Source organism: Neodiprion pinetum, chromosome 7, assembly GCF_021155775.2.
Source record: "Neodiprion pinetum isolate iyNeoPine1 chromosome 7, iyNeoPine1.2, whole genome shotgun sequence".
In the NCBI taxonomy this organism is placed as follows: domain Eukaryota; kingdom Metazoa; phylum Arthropoda; class Insecta; order Hymenoptera; family Diprionidae; genus Neodiprion; species Neodiprion pinetum.
The window spans coordinates 20925451-20949337 of NC_060238.1; the positions used below are offsets into that span (position 1 = coordinate 20925451).

General features: G+C 35.3%; 1 protein-coding gene across 3 annotated transcripts in view; it reads right to left on the reverse strand.

Moving 5' to 3' along the window:
- Positions 1-23887, reverse strand: part of LOC124223063 (monocarboxylate transporter 10) — a 115063-nt gene that overhangs the window by 19588 nt on the left and 71588 nt on the right. The window contains exons 1-3 of one of the 3 annotated variants that reach the window (XM_046634691.2): positions 23512-23766; positions 18858-19241; positions 17219-17391 (exon numbers count right to left, since the gene is read on the reverse strand). The exons of 1 other annotated variant lie outside the window; for it this stretch is intronic. In XM_046634691.2, coding sequence (XP_046490647.1) covers positions 17219-17391; positions 18858-19021 — 337 coding nt within the window. In that variant the 5' untranslated portion in view covers positions 19022-19241; positions 23512-23766. Of the gene's footprint in view, positions 1-17218; positions 17392-18857; positions 19242-23307; positions 23336-23511; positions 23767-23887 lie in introns of those variants that run through there. One more of the 3 variants, XM_046634692.2, reaches the window with a different exon arrangement.

Sequence of the window (23887 nt, forward strand, 5' to 3'; positions counted from 1 at the left end):
GAAAATTCTTCTGTTTTATTCGTGCGAAATTTGCGAATCTTGGGGGGGCAGGGGGGAGGATTGATGAAAAAATAATTGCGAATATCGTTCAATCGATAAAGTTCACGTCATCGTTCGCTACATTAGGACAGGCGGGTAAAATTAATCATATGATTCAGTCTCAGGTGCTGATTGGATTTGCAATAAATTTGGGAGCGTTACTTTCACCGCGTCTATTGGCGCTCTGCTGAGAAACGCCCATGAGAGTATTTTTATCTCTGTGGGATCTCGATTCCTTGCCCGCAGAATTGTAGACATACGTGTGTGTATATATATATATATATGTGTATCTATCCGTATAATATACTTGTTTTTTCTTCGTATTTTTTCTGCCATTACATTATATATATATATTTTTTTTCGTCTCTCTCTCCAAGTTCCAGACAGTTGCGATCGATCTACGCGCTCTAATTACTCGGTCATTCACTGAAATGGGTGCAGCATATTTTTTTGACATTTTTTTGCACGTCTTTCGATTCACGATCGTTCGGTTTTTATTCTTATAGTTACCTGCGTATATCTGTCTGTCCTTTTCTTTTTCATTCCTCCATTCTCATTTATCGATTCCTTTGCCGATTGTTTCTCTCTGTTACGATCGGCGGCGCAAGGATCGCCGACAGATGGAAAACGATTTATTTTTTGCCGATTTCTCTCTCTCTCTCTCTCTCTCTCTCTTTCGATCATCTCCGCCAATCGATTGACGTCGATTTTTATATCGTACGTTGCTCGGAATTCGGCCTTGATTTATTCCAACTCATTTCGTTCGACATTTGCGGTTTTTGATCCTTTTTATTTTTGTTCTATGTACATCGTCGAAACCGATTCTCAACCGATCCTATGATTAATAGTGAAGATTCTTTCTTTCTGTCCATGTAAAGACTATTGCGTAAAAGAATTGTTCTGAAAAAAAATACCACGTAAATGGAGACTCCAACGGATTTGGAAATCGGTAATTTCTCGTACAACTTGCAAATTGCAATCAATTCGAAATAACGTGAATGTCGTTTGCTTATTTCTATGAAATGATTTTTGCGTCCGAGAATTGTCTTGTAATAAAATACCACGCAAAACGAGAGTCCAGCAGATTTGGAAATCGGTAATTTTTCGTTCAACTTGAAAATTGCAATCGAATCGAAATAACGTGAAGATCGTTTGTTTCTTTCTATAAATTCATTTTCGCGTCCAAGAATTGTCCTGATAAAAAAGTACCACGTAAAAGGAGATTCCAACCGATTTGGAAATCGGTAATTTTTCATTCAACTTGAAAATTGCAGCGATTTAGTTGGTTTTCGCAGTGCGCCGAAAGTAAATGTTGAATAATAAAAGTGGCAGGAGCCCGAAGGCGCGAGCGGAGCGATCATCATTACCGATAAAAGTGTGATATATATATCTTATCGCGAACGCATCGGGAGATTTTAACCAGTTTCGCACATTTCGTAACCGATGGTCCGTTGCACCGGTAATTCGGCGATAAATGGACGCTCAAAGTGGCGGATCCGACGAGATAATCGCGCCCTACGCAAAACAGGGTCCTGCATTACCGACGTAATACATGTAAAGTGTACCGGGAAACGATTTTCGACGAGAATCGAGCGCTGAAACGAAAGATAACGATCGAATAAATTGTTTAAAGACCGGCTCGGCATTTTCTTAATATCGAACGGCTTCCGTATGCTCGACGCTGATCGTATAATATATCGATCCAATTTATCCACCGCGGATCAAACTTCGCGATTGGTTTATTACTCACTTAAAGAAATATCTCGCAAGGCATGCCTGCACCGCATACATAATCCCATTACTAAAACACTTTGTTATAAGCACCTCCAGCATTTTATACATATGTATATATATATATGTATACATACAAAGAAACATATGCCTTTAAGATGTTATTCAAATATCTTCAGAAGGAAGTTTCCTTAACCAGTGATCTTCCATTATTCCTATTCTTTTTCAAAATACATACACAGAAGCATATCTTGTTTTTTTTGTAGTTCATTTGTTATGAATATTTTTCGTTTTCGAGATGTAGGCTTACAATAAAAGACAACTTACTTTTCCAGATCGCTTGGCTATGAAAATATAATATACTTGAGAATTATTTACAAGATTTTTTTATTCTCCTTTTTCCTTTTTTTTTTTATCATTGAAATTAGTGACTTCAAGTGATTTTAAGATGGTAAATCACGAATTTTTACGAAGCATGCAGTTGAGTAATTTTGTTCGTCAATTTTATGAAAAACGTGTGTTATTTTATCCTAAAATATTATTTTGAATAATTTTCTGAAACAATTGAACTAATTCAATTAATTTTTCGTACGTCAAGTGTTCTGATGTTTAATTCCCAGAATCTTGGTGTAAAAGAGTCGAGAACAAAACCGGAATTTGATTTCAGAAATTTACTACGTAAATAAAAATGGATGAGATCTATTTTACACGAATTTAATGAATTCAATCGGATCTTTCAAAATTTTGTACAAACAACTTGTTAAACAGCGGCGAACCTTTCAATCTTTAAACTTGTCGTCGGTTTTAACTTTTTGCCATTTTCTAACGCGATTTTGCGTCTTATGAAAAATCGACGAAACCTTAAATAATACGAAAAGAAATTTGACGACCGCAAAGCGTCGAGAATTTGTTTCTGAAACTGCTTTCAGCGTTAAAATCCGGCAACTTGAACGCCGCTCAAGCTTGTTCCGAGAGTGCAAATTGGCATGGAATTATGATAATTCGCTGTGTTTTATTGGCGTGTAAAGAGGGCTTCGCTTTTTCGTTTCTTTAAAACTTTTACGACCCACATTTCGCTCTAAGCGTACTTCGCTTCGCAGTCTTTTTGTTCTTCCTGCATTCTTCGACCTTCCTTTCTAACCCCCGATGGGTGGTGCAGCGCGGGTTAAACGGGGAGAAAATTAAAGTGGCCGGAGGATCCGAGTCCTCGCGACTGCTGCAGCCACCCTCTTTGTATTCTATTTTCCTTCCCCTCCCACCAAAGATGGCCCAATTCTTTCCCGTTCATTTCGCGACAGCTGTCTTACTGCTATTCGCTATTAACCCCAGCTCTCTAGTACAGGTAGCGTGTTTCAACACCGTTCCACACAATGTGCAGACGATTTTCCCTCCACACTTAGTTTTATTTTTCACGTTATATTTTGACCATTTTTTCGAGGGGAGTTGAAGTTGAAGTTCGGAAAGAGCTTGATTCCGAATTATTTCGTGGTGAAACTTTAAGTAAAGAAGTCAAACTTTGGAGAAACAACAAAGTTTCGAATGGTCGGAAAGCCAAAGGTCGTTCAAAGGTCCGAAATGCAAGATTTCGAAAATTCAAATTACGATTGAACAAAGTTAGGATGGAGTAAAATTTGGCAAATTAAGATATACTCACACAGCGAAGTTTAATCAACGAGTTGGTGTAAAAAATGAGAAAAATCGAAAATCGGAACGATCAGGATTTTGAAAGTGAAAATATCGAAAATCCAAAATAAAGAAAGATCAAAATAGTGAAATTTCACCGAGCCAGAAATTCACAGAACTGAAAATCTTGGATCATTCGGAATTTCGATGTTTCAGATTTTCAAATTTTCTCATCCTTGCACTTTCGGAATTTTTACTCGTCGGAGTTACGCCCCTTCGGCATTTTGTCCTTTCGGAACTTTGAGCGTAGAATTTCGGTCCAATCAAAACTTTGACGTTTCGTCAAAGTTTGATTTCTCGACTTCAAGTTTCGTTACCAAAAAAATCGGAATTTGGTGCTTTCGGAACTTTCCAAATTCGAAATTTCAACCCCACCCTATTTTTCCCCCTGTTTTTTTGCCTTTCAAATCCACGCTCGATTCAACTGTCCCAATTAATTAACACGACATTCTGTAGAAATTCGGTGAATCGTTTTTCTCCTCTTTTATGAAAATCAAATGACTTAACTTTTTTTTTTATTTGTTTTTTCCTTCTTTCATTCTATGAAGGAATTGTCTTCTGTTAATTGACACAAGCTAAAATATTAACAATTTGAAAAACGCTTCGTTAGTTCGAACATTGAAAATGATTGAACTCTGGTGCACAATCGTTTTTAAGAAGCCGTTTTTTTTTTTTTTTGTTTCTCGTTTTCGTGAAATCTTGCTTTTAAAATATTTTCACTCAGCGCTTCCAGTCCTCCGTCTTCTCTTCATACCGATGAAAGCTAGAAGGTTGAATATGTGAGGGGGGTAAAGGTTCGTAAAATGAAACGGGGCTGATCGAGAATTCTCGTTGATCCTAACCGACTCGGTCAGCTACTCAAAGACAGCGGAAAGTGCGGACGGTTTCCGGTGCCGTCCCGGAGCGATTGATCGAGAGGAATCAGGAAACGGTTCATCACACGACGTAAATGGCCGGAGGGAGGAATGCCGTGGCGGAGATTCGTCTCTGTGTGCCCAGGCGGTCCCTTTTTATTCATGAATTCAATCCATGCGCGTCGAAACTCGAGGCACTCAAATTTTCAACATCAAATTGGATTACGAAAGTAAAGAAGAAACGAAAGATAGAATAAACATCGGTGAATGGTGAAACGGTCGATTAAAATAATTGAAATGATTATGTTGTCGTTGGACGGCATTTTTTTTTTTTTTTTTTTTTTTTTTTTTCCACACAAGAAAACTGTTCGTTGAAAATTTTGTCAAAAACTTTCGTAGATGAGAAAAAAAAAAAAAAAAAAAAATGCGAAACGAATTATACACTGGTTTCCTGTAATTGTTAAACAAAATTTTTCGAAACAGTTTTATTGACTATTGAAAATAATGCTGATAATATCATTAAAATATTGTGTCAAACAGGTCTATTCAGTTTTTCTTTTTTTTTTTTTACGAAATTTAATAACACTTTGGGGAAATAAGGTGTTACAATCTGTTTATACAGAATTGTGATACTGTGGAAAAATTGGGATTAAGGAATTAATTAGATATCTTTAACGAGTCAAATGTCTGTTTGCGAAACGAGATACCCGAGGGTGTAATACCCGCACAAGTTTACGACTCGGAAAGAATAATAATAATAATAATGATAATAATAATAATAATAATGACAACAAGAGAAAGAACGAAAGAGAATGAAGAAGAAGAAGAAGGATCGCGATGATACGCGAAGGTTTCGTTTTTACGATATTGCGTGTAGAACGCGGTATGCAGAAGAACACAAGACGTAATCTGGATGCAGTCGAGACAAGATTTGCAGAGTTGGGGTCGGGGTGAAAATGTAGAAGGATGAAAAACTCGAAGGGGAAGAATATCGAATTTTTAGAAAAGCGATAACTTGATTTTGTAGAATTTAGAAATTTGGAAGATTGAAGGATGGAGATGCGAAAAAATTTTTATGATCGAAATACAGAATTGCAAACTGTAGAATCGTCAAAATTCTTAGTAATGTAGAATCGTCTGAAGATTCTAGATTCTGTCGTTCTATGTTTTGACATTTTTATACTTGTCTTTTCGTATCTTCACTGTTCTATATGTTCGATTTTCTGTACTTGGATTTTATGCATTATCATAACTCTACAAATAAGATTTTCACCTCAATGTGAAAATCAGAATCTTACCCTTGATATTCTAGCTTTCAACCTCTATCACGAGTTTTCCACTAATTTTGAGGTGTGAAATTCCCCGATTCATTCCGATTTTATAGATCGAAAAATTTTCTTTTTCAGACACTTTTTTCGGCTAAAACTAGGAACATACTTTTTTTTTATATAATGTTACTTTTACGTACATTTTGTTTTATTTCATGACTTTGGATCAACTAATTCATTCGTATTCAAGGAATGCTGAGTGCTTCTCTATAAAATTTTGATGTTTGGAACGAAACGAGACACTTTTAATTTCAAACTTCAATTCTCCCGGAAAATGTTACAAAATTTTCTTTACTTTCCATAATTTTTCTGAAAATTCTAAACAATTCTCTCTATTTTTACCGTCAAATTCCCAAGTACTCTGAAAAAATTTGTTGATTTATTCAGGATTTTTTCGAAAATTCGACAATATTCGCTGTCTTTGCTACAATTATCTCAGCAATTTTACAAAATTCGCTGTGCTTTGTGTAATTTTTATTTTTTTTTTAGAAACTCCGCAAAATCCTCTGTATTTTCCGTGATTTAAAAAAAGAAATTCACCTAACCTTCCTTCAGATTTCCAAAAATTTGACAAAATTCTCCGTCTTCTTAATGATTTTTCTAAAAATTCGACAAAATTCTCTTTATCTTCTGTGATTTTATCGGAAATTCTACAAAATTCTTCGTACTTACAAAAAAAAAAACACGGAAAGAATTCTTCAGATTTCCAAGTATTCGACAAATTTCTCTATCTTCATTGTGATTTTTTTAGAAATTCGATAAAATTTGCCATCTGTTCCACAATATTAAAAAAAAAACCCGACAACGTTCCCCGTCTATTCCATGATTCTTCCAGATAGAAAACAACGAAATAAAAATTAAAAAATCATCGACTATTCCAGGTTTTCCAAGTTTCCAGATACCTTCTAAATTCGAATCAGAGAATTTCGATTTATTCAAATTTCGAGAGTAAAGTGGCAACCCTGAAAGAGTGCAGCTGCGACGTAGCTCATCGTCAGTCAGTCGAGTGAGGGTGAGACATTCATTCGCTCGAGGAGCAAAGAAGCAGCCCCGACGGATCGACGACGTTGGGTGCTAAAATATTTTCATTGTGTCTTCTCGCTCCTCGTCTTTTTTTTTTTCTCTCTCTTTTTCCTTCCCCTTCCTTTTTCGCTCTCCTCCTCACGACCCCGGAGTCTGGAGGATTTGTCGATAGTAAAACCGCCCCTTGCGCACCCCTCGGGGCCGAGAGAAAGTGAACGCGTTACGATGAACGACTCACGCGGAGTCAACAACCCCGACGGGTTTGAACACTCGAACTGGCCGAAAGCTCGTCCTGCGAGCTTTACTCTCGACACTTCCAATCCGCAGTCCGCAGACCGAGAATCACGACCCACGCCTTATCGCTTCCTTCAAACCAGCGTCCGCAAATAAACGAATCGACTCAATTTTTGCCAACACGATTGTAAATTCTCGTTTTTCCGATCCGAACGAACGTCGTTTTTCATTTTCTTTTTTTTTTTTTCCTCTTTTTGGGGTCATTTCGATACCACGAATTCAATGCCGTCGGTAAAAACGGTGAATCTTGTCAGGATTTTAGTATATTCGTAGTAAAACATTCAAAATTCAATGATCTTTGTCACATTTAATCAATTTTATTTATAATTCAATTTTACTATTCATCTCTAAAACATAAATATACATGTGCGGATGAATAGTTTTTAATTGATTGAATAAAGAAAATGATATTCCAAAAATGTTGTCGTTTCGGAAATTTTAAACTTACAATTCAGTTTCAATACCGAAGTTTTCAACGAGATGGGACATTTCTTTTTTTTTCTTTTTTTTTTACACAACAAACGAATGTTTTCTTACACAAAGTTGAAGAGTCGAGCTATTTTCAGCTTTTCAACTACCGTTACACTCTCTAGACAGCTGATGTTTCTCGTAAAAGGCGAAGATTCGTGCTTTGTTTTAAACCAAAGTAAATTACCTTCATCAGACGTCTTACTCCTAATCCTAAAAAAATAAGATAGCAAAAACTCTCGGTTTTCACTCTTTCGACACCGAATATCTGAAAACCCTGACGTAGATGTGTAATTTTTTCTTTTATAGTTTTTTTTCAACGTGTAAAATCGATGAAAAAAAAAAAAAATTCAAATTTGTCAAATCAAGTTACGAAATGTTTCAAAAAAGTATCCCAATGCTTCACTTATACATTCTTACAAAAAAAATACTTATTTTCAATCTTATGCTTGTAAGAGTACTTTAGTCGAAAGCGATCACTGATCATTTCGATTGCAAAAATCGTTTCTGTAATTCGAATTCAACTCGTTAATCCCTTTTTGAAAACTGAAATTTTTTCACGACAGAAATTTAAGACGTATACAGGAGGAGTGTACAGATTCATAAGAAATATCGGTAAACGTTTTCTGAACTCACAATGGGCCTAATGTAACGAATTCAAAATATTTATATTAACCGCGAACACAAAGCTCAGCGGATTATATCTTTTTTCATCCCCTGGAGTTTTCTCGATATCGTAATTTCTTCGTTTTTTTTTTTTTCATTCTTATTTCATATCTTATTCTTCCTTCGGCAATATTTTCGCCCCTGCCAAACGCGGGGTATATATAACTTAGGGTGATTTATATCTGCCCACCTCTTAAACGTATTAGCAATGATAATACAGTTCGACGGACAGACGCGGTTGCCTGCGACATTTTCGAAAATTACGGACGACCCGAACGCCGCCTGATCCCTTGGCTATTTAATCATTTTTTTTCTTTTTTTTTTTCCCCCTCCCAACGTCATAATCTAAGCCGTATTTTATCGGAAATATGCGTCTGAGGATGGTTTTTGCCAATTTCGTCATTTACTTAATTTTATTCTTTTTTTTTTTTTTTCTACGAGTTCATTTAGCGCGAAATTGTCGCTTTGAATTATTTTCCCTTCAACAGGTTCGGTTACTTTTCAAGCGTGTTTTTTTTTTTTTAAATATCAGTCGTTTCTTTTTCCTCTGCTTCGTTTCGCTATATTTTTAGAAAATTAAAATCTACACGACATCGAGATGATGGAATGAATTCACTCGTTTTCTTCTCTCCGAGTTTCGGATTCGAAATTCCGATTGAATTCGAAAAAAAAAATAACACCGAAAACAAGGAAAAAAATTCATTACATCCAAATGAAAATTGATATTCGTTTCGTTACATTTTTAGAAAATTAAAATCAACATCAATTTGAAACGATGGAATAAATTCGTTCGTTTTCTTTTCTCTAATTTTGGATTCAACATATACATTTTACAATTAACTATTTTTAATTTTTCCCCTCCGATTGAATTTGAAAAAATAACACTGGAAACGAAGAAAATTTTCTTGTACCTAAATAAAAATTGTATACACAGCGTTAAATCGAATTCTGGTCTTGCTTTTATTTAGTCTGCCTTGAGACAAAGTTTCTTGCATCTCTTCTTCGCTGCTTCGATGCATGTTTACGTGTAGATATAGACGTGACTCGTTCACACACACACACACACACACACACACACACACACACACACACACACATGTTACAAGGTACACGTAACGTGCCTGCTGGGCGATAACGAGTTTATAATTCGTGGTTTATCGCCAGGAAGAGATATATTAAATCCGCTCGTTACAGGTTACATCTATACACACGGTATGTAATATGCAAGGGGTCCCGCTCTTGAAAAGAGCCGGGATAAAACGATTGGGATCAGTTTTATTCATGCATCGATGCCTCGGTCAAAAATTCTTTCGAAAAGTTAGAAGACTGGTTTTCCCCAAGGCGAGAATTTTAGATACGAAACATTCCAATAACGAACCTATTAGTAATTAACAGACATTGTTAGAATTTGTACGAAGATTCCCAAAAATTTGTCGCAAAACGTTTTTTTCATGAGCTGTATTCAAAAGAATTTGCTAAACCGAGGAAATTTCAGATAAATAAATCTATGTAACATCGAAAAATTTGAGTTGCATACAAACTGAGATATGTTTCGTAAAAAAAAAGAAATTCATCGAGTGCCGAGATTTTTTTTTTTTTTTCTTTTGCAGATCGAAACTAGTCTAATATCTAAAATTTTCTAATCTCATGGAATTTCACCCGGTCAGATGAATGTTTGTTGTTTTTCTAATTGGCATAGAATCGTTGAAATTGTTGGCGAGGATTGATAAGTGTTTCATTTCAGAAAAATTTCCGATTTCTTTCGTCGAATCGACGAATGAAAAAAAAAGTTTGCAAAAACACCGCAAGCATTTTAACGCGTATAATTTTGGCCATAAGCCAGGTTTTATACATCGACGAGAGGCTTGCGTTTCGTATCGTCCTTCGATTATTACGGTGGAATTCGAGACTCGCAGTTGAGAGCTTTTCATCGCGTAAGCGAATGATCGCTTCACTTTTTGCCAAGTTTTTTGCCGCGTCTCCGTTTCATCGGGCGAGAGTGAAACGAGTCAATCACGATTATTCAGGATTCGAGAGGTGGAGCTGAGTCGACGGCTGGTTTTTCAAACTTTGATCGCAACAGGAAACGCCGTTACGGCGATGATTGACGTAGCGTTTATCGGAACCGTCTCAATGTTTGGATTGGATTTGAATGTCGAAAAGTGACTAATTTTAAACCGCACTCACCATATTTTATCGCACGCGGTTTCAGTCCAGCAAACTAATAAAATCGAATTCATTTCACCCGCAACTTCAATCGCATTTTTTTTTTTTTCCTCAGAACTACCGTAAATTTTTTTTTTTTTTTTAAACAATTTTTTTCGCGACTGTTCGTTCCAAATTTTCAATTTGAATGAAAACGCAAAATTGCCCGAATTGTGAGGCAAGTTTTTGTTGCGATCTAAGATGAATTTTTTAAAACTCGGAGATATACAAATTATTTTTAAAAAAACGAAATTTTATAAAAAAGTTCTCAGCTGTTTTTCATTCCCTTGACAAGGCCCGCAATAGAAAAGAGAAAGAGAGATAATTTATTGAAACTTTATGGAGTAAAACCTTTATTTCTCTATCTCTTCGATTTTCTTCGTAATTGCAGAAAAAATTTAAGTGAAAATAAAAATATTTTCATTCATTCCAAAAGTACAGAATCGAAGAGTGAGATAAAAAAAAGGTTACAAGTGCCATTTGTTTGATGAGGAGAAAAAAAAATCGTAATTGCAGCATTTTTTTATTCTCCTCTTCAGTTTTCCAAAAAACCGTGTCAGAGTTTTTGATGACAAAAAAAAAAAAAAGTAAAGTAAAACGTAAACGTGTTTCGCATTTTTATCGCGATATTTTCTAACGGCCTAAAATTTAATTCCACTTACTTACTTACATCTGATTTGGATCGCTGATTACAATTTTGGAAAGAAAAATTCAAGGGCGATCTGCGGCAATTCAATAGCATGATAAAATTTTGCGTCTAGACTAAATAATTGCATTCGTTATATTCGAACACCAACAAAAGACAATTAATGGTGAAAGGTACGAATAGTGATATTAAATTTGAATAGAGACTTGGGCTTTTCTTAAGCTCTTTTTCGTAGCTCTGATCTGAGCAGAAAATTCTCCCGAATGTTTTTTCGCTCGGTAAAACTTGAGGAATCGTGTGTACCTCACTAATTGTTGTGGAAGTGACGAGTTAATTAATCGCGCGTGCTTTCAGACCTCGTCTTGGGGTGGAAATCCTCTTTTTGCACCGCGTTTACTCGGTTTTGGGTATTGTTACAATATTCCGTCTCGGCTCCAAAAAGCTAATCTGTTTTCGACGAGTGTCTGTACCACGAATTCTATGCCTCTATCTAGTGATTTACCTATCGGTGAAACGGAAGTGGAAATTCCTACAGACCGAACAGAAATAACGATCATAGACAAATATTTATTCGCACGGCCCTTTTTGTTACTTAGTTGCATGGAATTGAACTGAGGAATTGATTTGCATTGAAGAAACGTGGCGAATTTCATCAGTTATCGACACTTTCAATCTTTTCTTTCGAATGGCGTGATATTACCATAGAAAGTAAAGAAGTTTTTAATTAACGTGGCATCAAAATTTGCTCAACACGGGTTTTAAATCAGTAAAAAATTTTCATTACAATTCATTGAATTCCTTCTCTTGAAATATTTTCACTGTGACGAATCAATAAATTCGCATCGATTTATTTTCATCAGTATTTTATCTCTGCAAGATAATTTTCAAACAGGTTCAAAAATTAAAATTCAGATAGCCAGGTTAAATCCACGGGGTTAATCACTGTGTAAAAGTGGCGTACGCCGATTACGATTACATGTATTACACGTGATTACAAATATTACAAGGATTACCAAAAGATTGCAGAGATTATAAGGATAGGTTACAAAAGTTGTAAATATTCCAGGAACGGTAAGGATTACAAAGGTCATTAAAACATTACGTGGATTTCAAAGAAATTTTAAGAATTACAAAGCGACTGCAACAATTACAAAGATTCCAGTGGCAGCAAAGATTGCAAGAAGATTGCACAGGCTGCAAAAGACTACAGGGATCACAAAAACATTGCAGGGATTACGAAGGGATTACAATGATTGCAAGGATTTTACAAGCGTTACAAAGAGATTACAAGAATTAGAATCAAAAGGCAGTAAAAATTACAAAGACTACTGAAAGACCGCAAAGATTACAAGAAGATTGCACGGATTGGAAAGAGATTACAATGATTAAAAATATTACAAGTGATTACAAGTGATTAAAATAATATCACATGGATTTCAAGGATTGTAGAGTTAACATGACGGATAAAAAAGGAATGCAAGGATTACAAGCGGCTACAAGTGGAAGCGATTACACGACGTATGTAGAGCAGATCACAACAGTGATTGTCCTATTGGTTAAATCTGAGGAAAAAAAATTTATAACATAAAGTTCAGCATTGAGATCAGGAGTTGGTAAAAAGGTATCGGTTTCCGTCATCCGTCCCAATTCTTTTATCCCGACTTTCGCATCTTGGGGCTTCGCATATTATTTCGGCAACTAGAGGGCTGTTCATACATAGAGAATCGAGTTTGTTGGCGGAAGGAGGAAGGAAGAAGGAGCAGGAGGAGGAGGAACCCGATCCCTCAGCATAATAAAAACTAACTACAACCATCTATCTATATCCGCCTCTCTTCCCCTCGGCTCCCTGGTAAACTTTCGGAGACGAGGGTCTGGGGCACGTGGAGCAAGGACGGGATCGGGACGAGACATCCTCGATTGCTCGCCCCTATGCGACGACGAACCTCGAGGGTCGACGACCAGGGTGACGGTTTTATCAACGAATCTTCGCGCCCGAAATGCCATTTTATTCAGCCACAAGCCGAAAGGCCTTCCCGCCCTCTTCGTACCACCGAAAAAATAAAATCTCGGTATCTAGGTCGCTGTTACGGAATATCCGCAACGTGCTGCACCGATGCGAATTATCTAATTTTCTTTTGCTCTCTTCTTCATACGCCGCGGAGAGTTTCCTTATTTTTTTTTTTTTTTGTTTTTTTCTTTTATCATCGGTGTACCGATTTATTATACTTCATCATTTTTATTTATCTTCTTCTTCTTCTTCTTCTTCTTCTTCTTCTTCTTCTTCTTCTTCTTCTTCTTCTTCTTCTTCTTCTTCTTCTTATTCAAACACGATGTTACGATCCATCAAAATTTTACAATTCTAATTTAATTTTATTATATTTTTATCGATCCCCTTTTACCTCGTATTCGTAATTGAATACAAATTGACTCGTTTGTTATATTTTCTTTCTTCGTATGGTAAAAAAAAAAAAAAAAAAAAAAGAAAAAACAAAAATAAATTCGATGACGAGAAATTTTTTTCAAACCTCTACAAAGTGGAGAAGTATTCGAAATTCTGAGAATATTTTTCCGAAATATATGTTCTCGTCAGGCTTTGAAATCTTGGGAAACAATTTTGAAGAAAAAATTGTTGGAAAAAGTATTTCCGTGGTAGATTGAAATGAATGAAATTTTAATTTTTATACCAACTCGTTTGGAAACACCAAACGAATGAATAAGTTAATTAGACCAATTATTCACGAAGAATTTCGTTGTTTCGGCTAGCTGCAGCAATAATAATTCTTCGTTACCGCTTGAACGGGTTTCTCCTTTTGTTTAAAATTCAGCCCGTCACCCCTCGCGTTAATTTCCTTCAGAATTACCCTCAAAATTACCTCGATGCTGTTGACGCTCCGCATAAATATGGTCCGAAATAGGGGTTTAATTTTCACCGCGTGCCCCTTCGAAGTTGCCCCCTAAAATTACCCAACGCTGCTCGAGGCGAGAGTTGAACGAACGTTGTTGAATTTCAAACCCGCCCCTTCCGTTTAACAAACCGTTTAATATTTCCGGGAATTTTATTTCCCTTTCTTCAAAGAGAGAGAGAGAGAGAGAGAAAAGGAAGAAAATCAGATTCGGATTACCGCGTCTCGTTTCATAGACCATCTTTTATAATCCTTCATCTTTTTCTTCCTCGGTCTCTAAATTTCTTTACTGTTTGTTTTCTCCTTTATTTTCTTTTCTTTTTTTTTTTTCCTCCACCTACCCTTCTTCATATCCCTTGTCGAGATTTTTATCGCGCCATTCCTCAAGCCGAACGATGTTTATTCCGCATTTTCAATTCCGAAACTTTAAAGTTATACCAGCTAACTCGCAATGGCTTATCTATCATTCCCCCTATTATTTCGTTACATATTACACAAAGTCTCTGGATCATACGAAAAGTTCGTCACCGGGCTTCAGAATTTATTGACGTCCAATCATAACTTCCGGTTTCGAAAATAAAGAGAAGATTCGTTATTAGTAATTTATAAGCAAGTAAACTTGAGCTGAAAAAAAAAAATTAAAAAAAAAAGAAAAAAGAAACTGTCAATTAAATTAATCACACAATGACAGCGTTTCAGCTGACGGATGAAAATTTAGTGGAATAATTTTATTTACAACGATCTTGATTCTCACGGAGAGAAAGAAACAAATAAAGAAAAAATTTTAGAGTAATTTCATTCACGAGGAAATTGATTCTGATAAAAAACAAATTAATGGAAAATAAAACTAAATTAGCGATCAAACATTTCGTAGGAATAAATGAGGCTAAAAAAACGACGCCTAGTAAACCAAAATAACCGCAAATCGAATGTCGGGATGTTTGCAAAACTTGGCAAAAAGTTCTTCGTTTTCTAATTTCAGAACGGTGAAGCCTCCCCTTTAACTCTGTGAAAAATTTTCAACCCTCGTTTTTAAGGGGATGCAGGTTTTTAAACAAAGTCGAGGGTTGGCAGGTGGACGATTCAGCTCGCACACAAACACAAATTGCAACGTTTATGTGTCCTAAATACCTGCTCTTACCAATTTCACCGCCTAACGAGCCGCGAGACTCGCCGCACTATTTCAGAAATAATATCAACCGTTTATCGACAGTTTTTTGTTGTGTTTTTTTTTAAATAAAATTTTCATCGAACCACGTTTACAGTCGAGTTTCGCAATCGTGCGATTTATTCCAAGTAACATTGCTGCTTCTAAATTGTTGAACCAATTTTTTTCGTTGAATTGTAAATTCTTTTCGTTATTACATGATCGACGAAAATTCTTACGGAAAGTAGAAAAAGTTGAATTTGTCAATAAAACGAGGCAATTTGTAAGAACATTAATCGTTAATGTGAAAATAGGTTCAATGTTGTTATACATGAATTGACTGTAGTACATGAACATTGAAAAAATCTTACAAGTTTGATTTGACTAAATCGTTGAAGACGGAAAAAAAAAGGATGAAAAAATTTAACTACCGGTTATTACGACATAATTAAGGTATTGAACATTAAATTGTTCCTTCGATTCGCGATTCTCCGAGTCATTTTGCATTATTGGCGTTTATTCGCGTAATTGGCGTGGCTGAGTGTGTAATAATGCTCACTCACGCAAGTCTACAGAAGTAACAAATATGTTGAACGTGTACAAGTTACGAAATCAGGCAGTTTATTTACGACGCAGAAATTCTAAGGAGCTGATAATTGTTAAACTAATTAAATCATAAGTATACAGACGTCGAGGAGAAAAATATTTAGGGATCTCTTTTTTTTCGAATCTCTCTCTTATTAATCGCTTCATTCATTTGACAATAAAAATCGAATAATTTTCCGACCACTTTTTCAAATACTCGGAAGATTATTTTCGCTAAAAAAAAATTATCATATATTTTACAAGAAACGATGTGATGCGATAAATTTAAAAAAATCGAAATCACTTTCATATCGAATGTTAAAAAATGGAACAATTTCACATTGACATGGAACAATATAACAAAAATTGTAAGAAAAAATGACGACCTTTTACTAAAATCCAGTGAATTTTTCCTTTCATTCTTTAAATCACCGGGTTAATTCTCAAATTCAAAGCAAAAGAAAAGACGAGGGTTGGGTATTAGTAAAACAATACGCCCCGCAGCCGTCCTGCAGGATATGAAAATGTATAACGCGTCCTTGATTGTTTCTTTTTTTTTGTTTCTTTTTTTTTTCATTTTTTATTTCATCATTCCAGTACCAAAGTACACCGCAGGATTCCAGAAACATCCCTTACTTGAAATTGGGAACAAAAGGAAAATAGAACCGGCGCCTTTCTCTGCCCGTCCGGTTTTCCCTTTTTTATTCAAATTCACCCTTCGCGATATAATTTCGTCCCAGATTATTACACTTATAAAATAAAAAGCCGGGCTTACGCGCCCTGCTTGCAAAATTTCTCGCAATTTGATACATCGTATACTTCTTCATATAGTATAACGTACCTTGAATTTTTTTTATACATACATATATATATAAATGCGTTTAATTATACCTTTCGTTTTTTTTCCTCATAACTCGGTTGAATTTTTTATTTTTACTTATCGCCAGTGTGTTATTCGCGAATTTCGCGATGATTCATACCGCCGTAGGTGGGCCTGTCTTTGAATTCCTTGCATAAAAAAAAAAAAATAAAAAAAAAAAAAAAACCGAACGATTAGAATTGACGAGGAATTATTGTTGTAACATACCAGACAGGAGAACGAAATTATATAAGAGTATAAATATTCTTTGCGTGAATTCAAGTTCATCACTTTTTTTTTTTTTTCTTTAACTCTAGGTAGATTGAAACTTTTCTTGTTTAGGTGAAATTCTTTTTTTTCAAATTTTTTCATTCATCGTACTCAATATTTTTCTCAAAGGGGTTTTTTCGAGTAAGAGACCAAGGAAATGATCATCTTATTTGAGGTTTTATTGTAACTAGACTAATTGACGGGACGTAATGAAACAGGATGCATTTGAAAGCTGAAGAATTTCGATTTAATAAACAAAAAAGTTTTTCAAATTATTTCAAAAACCTTTCAATAAGAAACAGTCGTACCTCTGTTTAAGAAAAGAAAAAAATCCCTTCCAAATTCTTACGATAAAAATTTGAAACAGATTTACTTTTCCACCCTTAAATATGCGGGGGTGGAAAAATTCACATCGCACAAGTTTCGAGTCGCAGGATTCGCACGACGAGGTGGAAAAATTACTGCTGGATGTATATCGCATGATACTGCAAGAGGCCTGAGGGGGGGATAAACGTACCTACGCTGACCAAGGGTTGTCGATACTTTCTCATCCCCTCCGTCAACCATATTCCAGCAGCCCCGTGTATCCCTGCGCCGAGTACGTGCACCAGGACTCCTGTAAAAACCACGACCCATCCCCAACCACTTTCCGGATAGTAATGCTGCTTGATGGTGCACTGCGCGATATACCTACAGATCGGAAAGATTATCTCTGTGAAAGATCGATCTCGCCAGCGATTCGCGAGATAAAACCATTTTGCATTAATTTTAACACGGTTTCTTTTCTTTTTTTTTTTTTTTTTTCATCTTTTAACCTTTCTTTCTTTGGTATTTTATATATTTATTTATTTTTTTTTTTTTTCGCAGAAATCGCGAACAATCGTTCCACTTTTCGCAAAGGGAACAAACAATACGACCGGAAACGAAATTCGTCGTAGGCATAAAAAAAAAAAAATCAAAAATTCTAAACTAGAAGAGCAAAATATATCATTGATTCGCGATCGTGAGGCCGGTATAAAAAGTTGAAGACAGGGAAACTTTTTCTTCGGTCCGAGATGTAACGAATCGCAATTTGAGTTTTACTTTCTTTTTTTTTTTTTTTTGTTCGTGAAATTGAACTTTGTCTATTTCGAATCGCGAAAACCCGAGTAAACAATAATATATTTCTTTTCGGTTAATAGGTATGACAAAAAAAATAAAAAATAAAAAAAAACTAACACACGAGGCTGAAACTTTTCTTTTTTTCCGACATCGCGTGATTACATCGCGACTTCTTCATTCCGCTTTCTTTTTTTTTTTTTTCTTCTTTCCTTCTTCACCATATGTTTATCATAAATAAGCATTACATGCGTCAGTTTTGTGAATTTATTGCCAAAGTTGGTAAAATATCGGGTACACAAATAAAATACCCATACAATGTACATATATATGAGGTATTCCATGCCAACTCGCCAATTTTCATTTCGTTCGTGATTTTTTTTTTCATACGATCGTTCTAACTTTTTTTTTTTTTTTTGTAAATTTTTGAAGATGAACGAAAATTGCCGTAAATATTCTCAATAATTCTTCGATCAGAGACGATCATTCCAGGCCAAATCCAGGTGTGTAAACTATTTTATTTTTAACATTTATTTAGCTGTTTTAACAACAAAATAATGAAATGCTTCAATTTGCATAAATTGGGAATCATTCATTTTTGTACATGTATAATCATCCGTTTGGTGAATGAAAATGACTAATTACCAATAAAAATACCAGATTAAGTAGGTTCAGGAATTTTAATTTTCTTCAAATTATTTAAATATATATAATAAAGAGAAAAAAAAACGAAAGTAGTTTCCATTTTCGGATTCAACGTCAAATAATCGTCTTTGATCGAAGAATCTTTCAGAAATTTTTCCAAAATCAAAAAAAATTTTATTCCGTTTCGATCTATAAAAATATACATATATATATATATATAAAAAAAAAAACGAAAATATAACCGTTTGTGAGGAAAATCGAAAATAAATCAGTGCCGTTCAGAGTTACAAGAATCGTATAAGAAACGATTAACGAAATCAAAAATGGCGAGGGAAAAACAAACGGAAAAAATGTTTGAAAAAAAACAAGAAAAAAAAAAAAAGATTGAGATAATAATCCCTCGAAGAAAATACCTCGGATCGTGATTTTCGTAATCGCGTTTGCGATCATCGTCGCGAGCGATGCAAACTTCGCCATCAAATTCGCCGGAACAGGAAGGTTCGCCCAATTCACCGGAAGTAGCGAGACCGCTGTCTTCGCAGGGATTAGCCAGTGTTATCCTCCTTTCGGAGAGCATAATAATATCCGCGTTAAAAATTACTTCGGAATCATTATCCTACGTAATATCCTTCCCTCTTTGTTTCTGTGTAAATTTTTTCTTTTTTTTTTTTCCTCACTTTTCTCTGCATACATTTATTTTGTTTTATTATTATTTTTTTTTTTTTTTTAAATTTTATTATCGTTGCTCCAGTCTCTCAAGTTTCGTCACTTGGTTTGAAATCGCGACCTCCGATCGCCTGCATTATGAGGAACAAAAAACAAAAAGGAAAAATAAAAAAAAAAAAAAAAAAGATGTTTTTTTTTTCTTCTCTCTCGTCTCACTCTAATTTCAACGATATTATCTTATCGCGCAATGTTTCTGCTTTTTTCCTCTTTCCTCCCGATCAATTGTCATTTTTAACGATCCCTCGTAAGGTTCCCGCAATTTGCTTTCACCTGTGAGTTTAATGCCTGCGCTGTTTTTTTTTTTTTTGAACTACAATCGATTGAAAAAAGAAAATGAAAAATAGATTTTTTTACACGTTGCTTACGAGTTTCCTAAAATCGATTGAAAATAAATTCTCATCGTCGTTGGGTGGTGAATATTTCGTGGTAAAATTATGAAGTAATTTTTGATTCTTTCAATTTTCTCAAGTTCGTTTTTTCATATTTTCCATCTTTCGAGGGTGGGGAAAATGGTTTTTTAATCGACGCACGAATGAGGAATAAAAAATAAAAGCCACCTTAACGAGTCCGTCGAGTCTGGTTGTCGTCGTTTTTTCGCAGCTGGTGCCTTTGTAGTTAATTATTGTAATCCGAGAGTTAATTCTTCCGCACCCCGATTCTCCTGTCTACCTGTTCATTAGGCAGGAGCCTCGACGATTTACCATGCGGGAGAGATAGGCGGATGGATAGGCGGTGAAAAAGAGAAGGTACCGTACAAGAAGGAAAAAAGAAACGTTTTGTCGGGTACAGCTGATAGGTAACCGTTCCTATATGCCTAATTATACTCTCGATCGCTTCGTTCGAATCGTTTCCTAAACAGAAACGTCTGTGTCGATATGTTTTGTTCTTTTATCCGCGGTGTTCGTCCCGATAATTTTACGAACAAGGACTGAATTGTTCTGCGAGAACGGATAAACAGAGAGATATAGAACGGTGGGCAGGATCTTGGAACAGAAGGAAGAAGGAAGAAGAAAAAAAAAAATAAAAAAATTACAAAATCAGGAAGAGGAATAAAGATGAATTGACGATCGATAATGTTCAACAGAGACGGATCTCTGTGATTATTTTTTGGTGGACAAGAATTGCTCGCGGTTAGAGGGTATTCGATTTAATGATAAAGAAGAGAAAAAGAGGGGAAAAACCTGAGAGAAGATTGATGGAACCGGAGCAGATATTAAAAATTACGAACAATAAATGATGCCTGAAAGTAACCGAGAAGATGGTCGAACAATTTCAAAAGTGAATGTAAGGTTCGGTGTAAGCTTCGTGATTAGTTGAAAAGAAAAGTGTTTAGATGAGATGAAAATTGAATTCTGCAAGAGATGATGAGAAAATTTCTTTGATGCCTGTATTATAAATCCGAAAATTCATTTGCTCTCTGTAATCAGGATTTAAAAAACACTTGTGACATTTTTATCCTATCGATTTGCACAAGAATCGTTTTTAAAATACTGCATTAAAACTGTTGTTCAGGAGATAAAAGTCACACGGAAAGAAAATAATACAAGAATCATAACCGTGTTCTGGATTCTCGATTTTTTCACAATTAAATTCATCGATCGGTATCTAGATTTTTGTACATACGGAGAAATCATTAATTTTTAATTTTTTTTTTTTTGCAACTTTTCAACTTAATCGTCATAAAAATTCGATAAATGTAAGCGAAAATATTATTTTAAAACATCGCAAAATAATTTTGTGCAAACGAGACACAGGGCAAGTTGTTTGAACGAACGTTTTTCGCGAAAAGTTTCAACGTACGACAAAATGAAATAAAAGAGAGATAAAAAAAAGTACCTCGAAATAGAAACATCGTGAGAGAAAAGGAGAAGCGGAAAAAGAATTTGTCCAAACAGCATGAAAGTAAGTGGGTGCTAACTGAAAGGGGTATTCAGCTTTAAAGAGAAAAAAAAAAAAAAAAAAACGACCGGGGTGACAATCGGAATTCGTTCAAAGTCACGAAGTTAAACTCCAAAGAGAAGAATTAAGCGGGAGATTCGAGTGTTGCTTGTGTATAATTTTTTCTTAAATCACGTCGTCCGTCTTTTTCTTTTTTCTGTTCTTCCAATTCAGCCGCTCTTCAATTCCTCCCGTATTTCTATAAACCTCTTAATTGTACAAACGTGGTGTTGGCGAGAGCGGAAAAAAAATTGTACAAGAATAAGAATAAATAAATAAATAAATGAATAAATAAATAAATAAAGAGGTAAGCGAGAAAAAACAAAACCAACGTTACATCACGCTAACAATATCTCAGTTCTCAGCTACGAAGTAAGTATCTTTTTCCCCTGCTTACGCGGTATTCGAAACTTTATTACAGATGGACAGAAACTATCAACCGTGCGTGCAGAGGCATCCGACGATTTAGCACTCCATTCCCACAGCTATTAGAAAAAAGGGAAAAAAAAGGAGAAGAAGAAGAAGAAAAAAAAAAGAAAAAAAAAAAATTACACGCAGAGTCACTTACGTCATACTTTGAATCAACGTTATGTCTCAAGTGCACGCATTAAACGTACATTAGAGTGGCGATTCTAAATTGGCTTAACGAATTCAACGTACAGCACGTAAACGTCGAGTTGTAATATTGAATACACAAAACTCAACGATCATCTGCAGAAATTCGGTGAAATGTATACGAGAACGCGATTAAAGGAGATGAATCAACAGAAGTCGGTAGAAAAAGAAAAAAAAAAAAAAAAAAAAACAGTCGTGATTTAAGCGTCCAAGACGGTGTTAAAAGTTTTTAAAAAATTCGTACCTACGGCGTTTTTAGGTGATTTCAGAAACTGAAACGTAACGGCAGCGGAGGAAAGAATTTAAAAATGGAAAAAATTGCTCAGCGCCAAGAACTCGGGTTCGATTTAATGTCCGATAATGTTTCTACCGCGAGAGCCGTTGAGCGCTGGCGCCATCTGGCGATAAATTTTCAAACATCGCTCGGAATCAACTCTGACGGTTCCCAATTAGCGCGAAACGTTTTCGCGTTCATTTTTTCAAGACGTGTCGAAAATATAAACGAGAGGTGGATAAATTTGACGAATGCAATTGCCTAAACGTTTCGGACAAATGGTCAATAAATGCTAATCGGGGGGTTGTCCGGCATTTTAAAGCCCTCGGTTAAATTGAGGGGATGAAAAAGGGGGGAGAATTCACCGGAAGTAAAAACGTCGGAATTCGCAGTCTGGTGGAGTGAATGGGGAAGGAAATAGCGGGAAACCGCCCCGAGGATTCGGTTTATTTCACACTTTATCTCCCTTATACTTATTCGTCGACGTTTTTCAACGATTTTCGCGATCTTGCGAAAAAAAAAAAAAAAAAAACAGGCAAAGAGGCCGAGCGGCTGAGTGAAAAAAAAAAACCTTCGTTCGAACAAGAAAGTCTTCGATTAAATTCGAATGAATAGATTTTTTTTTTTTTTTGACCAAACACCAGTAATCATTCTCGTCAATTGAAGCAGACGACATTAATTTATGTACCTATTATTATTTATTCTGTCGGGAGTGAATTTTGTTTCCTCAATAAATTGAAACGAAGTCAAGCTGACGAATATGAAAAACAGTTTTCTTTGTCGAATAATTCTTACAGCGGGAATTGTTGTTGGGAAACTTTTTCGAACTTGAAATTATCTTTTCGGGATTTTCTTTTATCGCAACTGATTTTGTGTAATTATTTATCAAGGAAAAACTTGCGTTACGAAAAATTTTAGGTGACTCGAAAACAGTGATATTACATTACTGGTAACACAGTCACTATTCTTTTTGAGAATGTATTACTTTCTTGGTAAAAAAAAAAAAAAAAAAAAAAAAAATTTAACAACGATATAATTCTCACGAGTAAATTTGAATAAAAAGTTTTAACAGTGAAATTTTCGAAATGACAAAACGACGTACAAACTAATCACCTCGTTATTATAAGACAGAATTTTCCGTTACATTCTACCGTCTTACTTCGATTGTATTTTTCATAATGAGAATGTTTTCAATCGATATGAAAATTGTTTGAATCGTGATATGTCATGAAAAATTTTTGTATTCCAATCGTTCAATCAACGGATCTTATTAAAAAAGAAAAACACAAAAACCTTCAACTTATACCCACAGGTTGAATTATTGCGATATTGTTTAAGTGGAATAACTTAAAGACACGATCGCGAGTCACGAAATTTTCAAAATTCTATCACTTGTTCAGAACAGCTAGCTATTATTAATTACACGCGATGCTCGATGAAGAAGAAGAAAAAAAATAAAAATGAACAAAAAAAAAAAAAAATAAATAAACAAACAAAAACAAAAATCTCCGCACCGTTTTCCGTCGATGTTACTTTTTTTTATCGCATTTGCAAAAACCGACCCACTAAATTTATGCCAAATTATTCTCAGCATTGAATTTCACCAAATCACCAAATTTGAGCCAATCGATTGATCAATTTCGCGGGCACATTTATTTATTTTTTTTCTCACTGAATTAATCGCGACGGTCACCGGGCTGGAAAATTAAACAAAATCCAAAATTCTCAGTGCGAATTTTGGCCGGAAACTTTGGAGCCCGGATACGCGATGGACGACGCCGAGTGTCGACTGAAACACGGCATTGAAGCGTCGAACGTGCCGCTGAGCTTTCGGAGGGGGGCTGAAAACTGCGGACCAATAGAATTCCTTCTCCGCCACGTGGTTCTGGG